The sequence below is a fragment of the Athene cunicularia genome, assembly GCF_003259725.1.
Source record: "Athene cunicularia isolate RWA chromosome 3 unlocalized genomic scaffold, athCun1 chr3_part1, whole genome shotgun sequence".
NCBI classification, from domain to species: domain Eukaryota; kingdom Metazoa; phylum Chordata; class Aves; order Strigiformes; family Strigidae; genus Athene; species Athene cunicularia.
In genome coordinates, this window is record NW_020799097.1 from 123521694 (window position 1) to 123533465 (window position 11772).

An 11772-nucleotide genomic window follows, 5' to 3' on the forward strand; every position below is an offset into this window, starting at 1 on the left:
CTTTGAAGCTACAATCAAATTAGTGCTGACCCATAGTACCAACAATGCCAGCTTCTGAACTGCAGTGCTGGAGTACAAGTCTGCCTTCAGACTTGTGTGTCTGATGTTGACATAAAACAACTTTGCCTGGCAAAGACAAGTGCTAGTCATCAATAAGGCTTCTTAAAACTAGTTTCCCTCAGTTTCTTAAAATAGGCCTTCAGGGGGTTGGGGTTATTTTATGTTGTACTATCATATTCTGCTAGTTACTAAAACATGCAAATAAAGTGCAACAAAGTACTCTTAGCTTTTATGTGATTAAGCAACTTTTAATATTTCTATTAACAAACACTATAAGCAAAACCAGAGTGAACAGTATATACTTGGAGTCTGGCCAGACTGGCATTTTAATTTCATTTTTTAGGTGACCCACAGGACGCTGAAGTGATGACAGACCAGGATGTGTTCCAGTAGTGCCAAATTCTAATCAAAACTCAGATTGTGCGTTAGTAGCCAAGGCAAACAATTATTCTGTATCATACACAGAAAGCAACTAGTATTGAACAGACAAAAAGTTTGGTCAACAAACTAATTTCACTTCTTTAATAATCTTTTTGCTAATAACTCAATAGGCACAAGAGTACCAGTAAGCATATGAACTTTAAAATGCACAATTGCCACAGACAGTTGACTTGAATAAGTGTTCGGTAGCAGACTTAGAGACGACTTTTAGATTCTTCCATTCTTAAATGATTTTTTATTTCCTCATCATCTAGTCATGCACTGGAAAGGAATTCCACAGCAGTCTCCTTCTCTTCAGTTAACTCCTTAGCAGTCAGATCCATCTTCTCACGAGAAAAATCATTAATAGGAAGACCCTCAACAAACTTCCAGGTCTTGTCCTGTTTGAAAACAAACAAATAAAAAGCCCCTTCATATAAGAACAAACTTCATTGAGTCTGCATGAAGGAAACTTTGCAGCATAAGAAAAAGTTGACGACCTGAAAAAACACATCAGGCAGAAGTTAGTTTTGTTTTCAGACAGTGAATGCAACCAGCACCAGCTAGTCATGTCAGATTATACCTTCTATCAGTACTTATTTGACGACTACTACAAAACTGGTTAATAATGGTCTCCTCTGTGAAAGACTGCCAAAACCCCCATGTCCCAGCAACTGCAGTCCCATACTACAAAGCACCGCCATTAACAAGTTCATATGGCAGTTTATCCAGGTCTTGCAGAAGATGCTTGGATTTAAATACAGTCTAGTTACCTTGATCACAACAGGGAATGAATATATCAAGTCTTCGGGAACACTGTAAGAATTGCCATCAGAAATTACTCCCATGGAAACAAATTCCCCCTGAAACCAGGAAAGTAAGAGATAAATACATTTTTTCACTGCTAGAAGCAAGCAAAATTTTAATTTCCAATATACTGCATCTGCCATGACACATTTTACTCCAGAAAGAGACAGATTCTTCCCCCTCTGAACACACATATACACTTGAGGTCAAAGACACCGGCATATAATCAAAGCGTTCGGCAAACAAACACTTACTCAAGAGCAACATCTTACCGCTGGAGTGCCAAACCAGATGTCCCTCACATGATCACAGATAGCTTTGGCAGCTGACATCGCACTGGACAGCTTCCTAGCCTTAATAACAGCTGCTCCACGTTGCTGAACAGTCTGCAATTAAGAAAAAAAAAAAAACCCTAAAATGTAAAGCAACAAAATAATGGCTTGGTCTAAATGCCACAAGGAATGACCACCTTGCATCATTATTTAATTTCATCAGTCAAGATACAGTCTTATCACTAAGTGAACATGGCATACAATCCAGGAATACAATCTAGAAGTTTTGCCAAGACAAAAATATAATGGGCTGTTTCAGAGGTTGGCTCATTTCTTAGTATCTGCCTTACAGCTAGCAGCCCACTGATTTCTCTACCAACCACATATTTCAAGCTTTTATGGAGAGACTTCATGTATGTCAACAGTAACAGATGTCACAGAGCAACACTGGCAGTTAAGGTTATTTGTTGAATGCCAATGTGAATGACTTGCTGGTATCAATCCTGTAATATTTAATGAATAAAATTAATTTAATTCCTGAAGATAGTTGAACCTACCTCCCTATAGTCAAGTTTGTATTTAGAAATTTTATACTTAAAGAATTGCACTTCTTAGAATTATACTAGCTTCTTAAACAGTACATATTTTTTCTTTTAATAAGTTTTAGTAAGGCTCTATACCAACCAGACCCCAGTCTAGAAAGCAAGAATTATAAAATCTCAGGCAAAGGATTCTAGCATGGACCAGCATTACAATGTATCTAGAAGGCCAAACCAGTATTCTGCCTTGGCTACATAAGCTACAGCAAGATCAAGGACAAGGAGACAGGTTTCTGCTTATACTCTGGATCATGAACTTCAGTTGACAGCATAGAACCATTTACTCTGTAGCAACAAGCATGAACTGGAATAAGCTATATCCAAAACCCATAGGACAGAGCATGGTCATAAGACAAAACACAACCTCAGTCCCAAACTAGAGGTGCCTTGGCTTAAGATACAGTACCTGGCTGTCAGCATTCCAGTTACCAAGCAAAGTACAACTACTTGGAGTCACGTTCATCAAGGGCTTTAGTAATCCTTGTTTCACATTATATTGCATTTAGGTAGCCTGTGCTCTTGGTCAATTAATACCATTATTTTGTCTTACTACCCTACATTATTATTATTATTATTATTATTATTATTATTATTATTATTATTATTATTATTTATTACTACCCTACATTAAGACATTTGCAGGTGTTTTCTAGATTTTTTCAGATTACTTTTTAGAAATGTTGGTGACAATGTTAGATTTGGATTTAAAAAGCATGTGTGCATGTGCACACACATGCATGTGCAGAGGGAGGGCTGCTGAGCTTTTTTTGGTGGGTGAGGAGCAGCAAATAGATCATCCTACTTCATCTACAAAGCTGCCCAAAGAAGTCACCACAGTGAAATGCCAATGGTGCTTGTATATCAAATGAGTTGCAGCTGAGCTACGATCAAAATTATTTTTGTTGAATCATTTTAGCAGTCCAAATGGATTTTTCTAATAGTATTTACATAGGTTTTCATAGTGCCTTAAATTTTTCAGGAGTAAATAAATGAGAGATAAGATATCTGAAGATTACTTACTCTAGTGAGATAGGAAGAGCCGAGTCAATCAGCTAAGTAGTTTACAATTTCACATGAGATTAGGAGAAAGCAGGACAGAATGACCATTTGTAAAAAGCAAAACAAGATCTTACCAGGATAAAGTCTCCCTTCAGCCAGCTGTCATCTTTTATAGCTTCATAAACTCCGACTTCTTTTCCTTTCACATTTACCTTCGCATGGTTAACATCTGGATATTGAGTGGAGGAGTGGTTGCCCCAGATGATGACATTCTTCACATCATTAGCACTCACACCAAGTTTCAGAGCAATCTAAGGAGAAATTAAAGATGTTGCTTGCATTAACTTCAGCTTGTCAATTCACAGCTCTCTTTGAAAGCATTGCTCTGTATTTAGCAAAGACAACAGAAAGCATTCTAGTTTGAATAGGACCTTTTTACCTGAGATTTAGCTCTGTTGTGATCCAAACGAGTTAAGCAGCTGAAGTTTTCCTTTGGTATTGATGGGGCTGACTTTGATGCAATCAGGCAGTTAGTATTTGCTGGATTCCCAACTACCACAACCTAAAACCAAAAAAGGGTAAAGATGAAAAAGCTATTTTTGCAAAACAACTCCCTCAAGTGAAATACATGGCTTTGCCTTCAAAGAAGCTACCAAAAGGTTAAGTTCTCTAAATCTCTAGGTTGTCTTCAACAAGATTGTTTTTTATGTGCATTGCTCATAGTCACTGAGTTTTCTATAACTGCACAGAAAAATATTTTCTAGCAAGGTATTCTCTTTAGAATTTGACATTCAAATGTGAAAGAGAACAAGACTTCTAGGGAGGTCTGCATGCTGACCCACAGCCTGACTTCAAACCTCACGCTACTAGATACAGATAAAGCAAGAGACATGTGTCAGCCCACAGTGAATCCACCATCACCTTATAAACCCCTCCTATACTGGCTGCCACTGCTTTATATAATTGCTTTATAATTAAGAAAGCCAGAACAGTTACTTATCTCAATATGAAAAATCTCATAGGCAGTTAGAAGTAAAATACTGCCTGAACTTAGATCAATTTATTACTATGGAAAACTGATTTTTATTCATTCTTCATCTACTAATGTGCCTCAAATGATTAACGTCAAGCTCCATATACTCTCAGTCACACAAGTTAATCTGCAAACCTCCCTTTGTATTTCCCCTTTTGAAAGTGAGTTCAGTAAATTTTCCATTACTCTGCAGTAGTTATATTGATAGTTTTTATTCCAACTGTATAAAGAAGCAAACAAGTCTTCAGAAGCAGTAGGAAGTTCATCAGCAGAGGAAGTAGACATTAAAAAGTCAGTTACAAAGCACAGTTGGAGTCTGGGTCTGAGATTAAGAGCAGTAGGAGAGCAGCCACATGATCCCATTAACTGTGCTGAAGGAATCTGAGAGAGAACAATTAAAAGCTTCCAATGCTCCAAAGACCAAGACACAAACAACCTAAATAAAGCTGATTTTTCTGTGCAACAGTAATTCCATATTGATACTGAAGTTAAGGGTCATTATGTTAAAGCCACAGATGGATATGAAGTAGGCAGCTGCATGTAGATAATTTAGTTCTTCCAGCGAAGAGAGATAACAAGCATAAGACTGCCTTTTCTTTTTTTTTTTTAATATATAGTTTATTTCTTTAGAATTGCCAGTAACCAGTACCATGTATATGTGAACTACAGCAATAAAATGTAAGACTTACCTTTTTCACCAAACAAAATAAGGACTAAATCATCTCCCTAGTTAACATACTATATCTTATGTAACCTTGACTCTGGTGTACTTTCCAGGGCTTAAGGAAAGGAATGCATACGCTGAATAGGCTCCTGCTTGCACAGTATCATTCTATAATGTATTTAGATCTCTACATAACTCAGAGTTTACTTTTTGAATTCAGCTTCTACAGTTACCTTGACAGTCTTTTTGGCATACTTGTCCAAGGCTGCACCCTGAGACTTGAAAATTTTCACATTTGCTTTGAGTAAATCCTTCCTCTCCATGCCCTCTCTCCTTGGCATGGAGCCAACCAGAATTGCTATGTCAAGGTCTTTGAATGCAACTTCCTCCTTGTCTGTTGGAATGACCTCTGAAAAAAAGGAAATGGGGGAAAAAGTCATCTATGTCAGATACTCATGGCAAAGTGTTAATGGGAATGTTCTTTGGTGCAAAAATAGTATATAATCTGATGTGACAACACCACTACCTTCCCCTTCCAAAAATACAAATATAGTCATTTGGCTCTAACTCCACAGATTAGAAATTGTTTACCAGCAAGTATTTATAAACAAATATTTATCTAAAGCTCTGGATATCAATTCTGAAAACATAGGAGAAATCAATGTCAAAAAACACTTTTCATGTGTCTCTCTCTAAATATAAATACATAGGTATATATGCATATTATACACATGTATGCATATATGCAGTTCTCCACTTCTACAAAAAAATTCTTGGTGGCAAGAGTCAACAAGTCTCCACTTAACAATTCAAACTGAAGGTCTGATTTGTAGAAGAGCTGGTAGCTACACATTTTTCAAGTATTGTAATAATTACAGTAGCATCTACTGGCTCTCTTCTGCTTGTTCAGGTTTATCAGAATTTAACTTGTCTACATGACTTGATGAGTGATTTTTCAATTTGTGTCTTTATGCAGAAGGTACTTCTAAAGACTAGAATTTTTTTTTACTTAGTAAAGGCATGCAAGCATATCAAAAGATTGCTACTTTAACACTAGGCCAGAATACAATTACAATGTATAAATGCACAAGTATCTGTATCTGTTGCACATGCTGACAATCCAGGATTAGATGATATAAACTAAAACCCAGGTATTTGCATAGTCAATCCTTTACAGAAAATTTATTTGATGATGTTCTTCCTAGTTTACAGCCTAAATTAAATTATCTTCCACAAAATACAAAACCAAGGAAGGATCATCTAGTATTTTCTTCTGCTTAAATTCCTGCCAGCTACAGGAACTCATAAATGCAATAGTTGTACTAGAACATCTTGTAGGTATAAGAAAAATTTCTTTTTCTACCTCTCAGCAGTGGTAGAGCACAGTCCTGCAGCTCCATCACTACACCTTCCAATACAGTCATCATGGGGGTGATATCCAGCAGCACAAGAACAAGAGGCTGTAAAGAAAGAAATGGTTTAGTGCAAGTTGCATGTAATCTGTTCTGATTTTCACCACTTGAGTTACTTGCATATTGGTAAATCATTCTGAGTGTCTACAAGAAAACAAGCCTCAGGGACTGCAGTTCTGACATTATTCATTACTGCACAGCAGAGGCAAGTGATAATTCAGTGTAAGAGTTACCTGTTCTTTCCCAAAGACATCTCCCTTGGCAATGCTGTAGAGCAGTGAGTAAGCAATCTGCCCAGCTGCTCCAGTCACCAGGACTCTGATAGGTTCACCCTGCAAGAAAGGTACGGACACTTACCCCACAGCTACACAGCATAGGCTCACACCATCCAAGAGATGTAAAAATTAACAGTTACCACAGAAATTATGTTATGATTATTTAACCTGGATGAAAGCGTGCTTAAGTGTGGATCAGGGTCAGATCTTGGGATTATATTTATGTTCTGCTACAACCACAGAAACAGACAGCACTTGCAAAAACAACCCTATGAATTTTCCCGGAAAAGCTTCCAAACCAGCAGGAATTACAATCAATTTTAAAAACTTTGTACTCCTTTTAACATCGCTGCCTTTTTAGCATAAGGCATTACATGTACCCACTCATTATATTACCCATTCATGCTTCCAACTTACTACAGAAGATTTATGAGCTGCCACACTTCACACATCTTCAGATTCTTTCAATTTTGAAGGCTGTTTCCATCAGGCATTTTGAATGCTTACTTGCAACCAAAGAATGAATGCCAGAAACCAAGTAATCTAGAGGACTTGAAACTACTGCCTCACTAAACTGTTACGCAGCAATGTAACAAATCCACAGACAAAAGCTACTTTATGGACAAATACAGATACTAATATCCATAATGCCCCTGTCCATTGTCAAACTGACCCAAAACTTCCAAAAGACTAGAAGACTGGCAACACACTGATATATTGCAAATAGGGGAAAAAAAAAACCCAAAACACGACCCTATAGCAAAAGTACATTTTGTTAAGCAGAACCAGGACCTGGGGAACTCCAGAGGTTATTTAATATTGAAAAGGGAAAGTATGCCCAATGACATTCATAACCCAGTATTTTGTAAACCTGTTTTTCTGTATCTCCCTTTTTCCCCCTAGAGGCAATGGGGCTGGAGTAGATTGTGCTTGGACACAAACAAGCAGATTCTGTCCAGCCTGCTGGAATCCAATGACCGGTTTTTCAAATATTTAAAAGATTATCATTTGAATTATGGACAAAAGAGCTTCCATATTCAGTTATGTCTGAAGTGATTTAATTGCATACTGAGCTACATTATGAAGAATGCAGCTTGCAGGGCAAAAGCAGTCATTGCATTGAGTGCTGCTGGTTGCAGCTGGAATATTGAGTCCAATTTTGGGACCCTCAGTTTTAGAAGGATGTTGGAAAACTAAGAGGGTCTGGGCAAAGGCTACTGGGCTGGGGCCCAGAGTTTATGTCCTGTAAAATTAGGCTGAGGGAGCTGACCATAGTCTGGAAAGGTAGAGGACAAGGGGCCTACTACTACTTAAAGGAGGATTACAAAAATAACACGGGCAAACACCTCTCAGTAGTGGTAGATGGCAGAGCACAGGGCAACGGCTACTAATTAAGAGAAAAATTCTTGATTAGGGTTGTACTGCTGCACTGGAACAGGGTATCCAGACAGTCTGTGCAACCTTTGTCCTTGCCAGTTTTCAAGACTGAGATGAAAAAACATGTATGACCTGATTTAGCAGTGGCAAAACAGGCTGGACCAGACAACCTCCAGACTCAGAGCAATAAAAAGAGGTCAAACTGGATGACCTCTAGAGAATCTTTCCAACCAACATTCCTGTCATCGATATTTATAGGAAAACCATTTTGGGATTTGAGTGTATTCTCTCTGCAGAAGTGACCAGTGAAGCACAGCTGCATCAAGACAGCATTAGATAACTAGAAAAATGAGGCCACCTACCCCATTTTACCATGTACTAGATAAAATGAGAGCATAAGCGATGAAGTTAAACTACTCAACTTGAAGATTTAGACATCAGCATCACTTTGCCTTCATTATGGGAATGATTCTTTGAATATTTGATTAAATGACTACTGGTTATGGTGTTGAACCACATTATTTTCTTTTGAACCAGTCCTATAAGTGTCATCCTTCACACCTTGTCAGAACTCAGTAAGGAGGGGGAAGGAAAGCAGACAATCGATTCTCGCTGTTTTACATTTCAAAACTAGTTTGGATACACTAATTCTTGAGTAGAGAAGTTATACCCTCCAAATGTACCACAGTATCTGAAAGATGGTGGGCAGCACAGATTATGACGTTAAAGTCAACTTTTCGGCATGTTTTTAAGGAGAATCTAGATTTTATTTAAGTAAATGGATCAATGAACATTATTTAAGGCAGCTAATACCAGTGTGGAAAGTAAGTACTGGAAAATTACTGTGCAGCAAAACGTTGGCCTGGCAAAATCCCATATCTGCAGCATATAAAAAGTGATCCTGTGCTAAGCATCTACTCCAGAACACACGCAGATAACAGTAGAACACATCTTCTTTGAATTACATAGTATCTGAAATCAATTGTGAATTTATTTCTGAATTTCCAGTGAATGGAACAAAGAAGTTATGCTCTTTCTCCTTTGCAACCTGTAAGCCAATCTAAAGTGGTGTCACAAAAAGGGGAAAGTCAATGAGAAGTTTTCCACTGTATGCACTTTACATACTAATCCGATTTAAACATTAAAAACATCAATATAGTATTTAGCATAACAACAGGAGTGAGAAGGAGTAGAAGATAAAAAAAAAAGCCTATCTCTTGCCTTTTTAACTGAGACAGACTTAACATTTAGCCTTGTTTAGAAAAAAAAAAACCAACTTCAGTCCTGACTCAGCTCCACCCTCTCAAAAATATTATGTTTGCTTACTATCATCCTTCCTGTTCTCCCCCCATTTAGGACTGGAGGAGGGAGGAAGAAACATAAGCTAAAATAAGGTACTGCCTACTTGTTTGTTCTCTCCAAAGTTTCAGTACATTGAATTCACATACAAGCTCTCCCCAATCCACCCTACCCCTGCACTAATTGTGAGCAATTAGTAACAAAGAAATTTTCATGCTTTCTCTTAATTCCAGAAGCTGTATTAATAAGACAGGAACGTGCTTCTTAAAAAAATATAGTTAACTCTCCATGGAAAACTTAGGTCACATCACACATAAGAATTGGTATCACTCAGCATCTGAGGCTACTGTTGGAGGTAGGGAGTTTAGAGAAGTGCATAGATCCCTAATGGGAGTTGTAGGCTCCACACATTCCTGTTCAGGCACTTTAATCCGTGACTTGGCTCTTGCACTGGGCTTTGATAGGAATACTTTCACACTGCGGTAACTATAGAGGTGACCTTTACTCCCTCTCAGGTATACAAGAACTAGAAGATCAACTAAACCAAATCTAACTGAACTAAACAGCTTCAAAGCCTTTCCCACTTCACGTATAATTAAAAAGTTTTAAGAAACGGAAACAGCAGTAAAGATAATGAAGCCCAAAGCAAATCAAAAAAGTGAACATTGCACCCTCAGATACCCTTCTCCCTCTAATTCAGCAAATGTGCAGGATTTCACCCCCTCCACCCCTAAATTATCACAGACAAAAGTAAAGCTTCCAATATCAAATGAGGAATGTGAGGATTTAATGCCTTCCCCATACACACACTTTGGTTTAAGAACTCGGTGCCTAAATTATCTCTGTGATTACCACTCGTATTACCAGATCTAAAATATTAGTGCCTTACATGAAAATAGTACTACACTGCAAAACTGACTCAGGAGATCGCAAAGGTAAGTAAAAGAGTAATATTAAGTAACTTGCAATCTATGAAACGTGGCAAGACGAAAAAACAATGTCCTTTCTACACAGGATGGACTTTGCCTTACTAATTAGTTATAAAAGACCTCAATAAAGATTATTGCTGACAACTGTTTGTAAAATATCATCAACCTAACATTATTCCTGAATATTAAAGCCAACTAAGTGACCCTACCTTGCTTGACGAGAATGCTTTAAGCATTAAATTAAACAGTATCTCCTCACAAGTCTAGAGTCCACCTAACAAACTTTCCATTTGCTTTCCCTCTTTAAAGCAGGGTTGGAGTGACAATAAATGTATTTGGAAAAGTGATAGAAAGACAGTTGTGCTCTTTAGTAACCCCAGCAGCGCTGATTCATAGACCGAATTCCAAAGGACGACTTTCCTTAAGAAATGACCTTGAGACAGGTGCCCTTAAAAACTTTTTCTATTTCATTTAACTAATAACAGCTGTATCAATAAACACACGATTTTGTATCTTAAGTTTAAAATCTTTGCCCAATGCCAAAGGCTTAATTAGAATAGTGAAAGCAAGATAAAAACCAGGGACATTCTAAAAAGTCTGGGCATCAAAGTAAGTTTCAAATAGCAGTTCACTTGGAGACCAGCAAATTCACGGCAGCTAACGTTTTGAAAGTTTAAGTACAAACTAAAACTTGCTGCCTTGTGATCACTCCTGAGAATCTCTAATTTGAATAGAAGTAAGAATGGGTAAGTAGGATAGATACGGTTTGCAGATTTCAGTGGTTTTTTAGTGTATAGCTGAAATAACAAACCACATTTCAGAGCACACAAGCATCTTTGCTATAGAAAAGTACCAAAAGGTTTGAGTAACAGCATACAAAGTATAGAAAAACACTGAGATTTTTCGTGATTACAAAGGAAAGCAAGGTCTCTGTGCAAGTTTGTACATATATGTGCCACAGAAAAGCAAAGCACTCCAGTTCAAACAACATCAGAGCAGAACTAGAACTCCTTGACAATTTGGAGAACCTACACAAATATCTGGGTTTCTGACAGCAAGCAGGGATGAAACAACAAAACTTCCCCTTGAGCTAACACAGAACTGCACCCAGAACTGTTAATGCCTCATGAAATGGAAGGAGCGAGCATCCCTATCTTCCCGAAGGCAATATCGCCAACCACGGGGCTCAGCAAGGCGACGGCTTTCAGAAAAGGCGTGATTAAACCGCTGAAGGGCCAGCACCAGGCCGGGGAGGTTCGCTCTGCTCTCCCAGGGTGACCCCAGCGGGATCACAAGCCGACATCCCCTTCACACCAGGGAAGAGGAGGCAGAGCCGATGCTAGGCCGGCACTGCAGGGGCCGATACCAACCCCCGAGTCCCCGGGCTTGAAAAGGGTCACCCCGGCCAGGCCTCCATGAGAGCTGAGGCGAACCCTGGGCCGCCGCCGGGCCCGCTTCCCCCCGGCTGCCCAGAGCACCCTCAAGTCACCCCCCGAGGGCCTTGCGGCGGGGCCGGCTCGGAGGCATGGGAGGCAGGTAGGGTGCCGACGCCATTTCGCTTCCATCTCCGCCTGAGGGGAGCCCCCGGCCCCAACCACCCCGGCGAGGGGGCACAGCTCGCCATCA

At 38.9% G+C, this 11772-nt stretch overlaps 1 protein-coding gene across 1 annotated transcript in view; it reads right to left on the bottom strand.

Moving 5' to 3' along the window:
* Positions 1-287: 287 nt before the first annotated feature.
* Positions 288-11772, bottom strand: part of MDH1 (malate dehydrogenase 1) — a 28494-nt gene continuing 17009 nt past the window's right edge. The window contains exons 3-10 of the mRNA XM_026844254.1: positions 6500-6599; positions 6218-6314; positions 5088-5263; positions 3597-3719; positions 3292-3468; positions 1560-1673; positions 1254-1343; positions 288-881 (exon numbers count right to left, since the gene is read on the bottom strand). Coding sequence (XP_026700055.1) covers positions 756-881; positions 1254-1343; positions 1560-1673; positions 3292-3468; positions 3597-3719; positions 5088-5263; positions 6218-6314; positions 6500-6599 — 1003 coding nt within the window. The 3' untranslated portion in view covers positions 288-755. The remainder of the gene's footprint in view (positions 882-1253; positions 1344-1559; positions 1674-3291; positions 3469-3596; positions 3720-5087; positions 5264-6217; positions 6315-6499; positions 6600-11772) is intronic.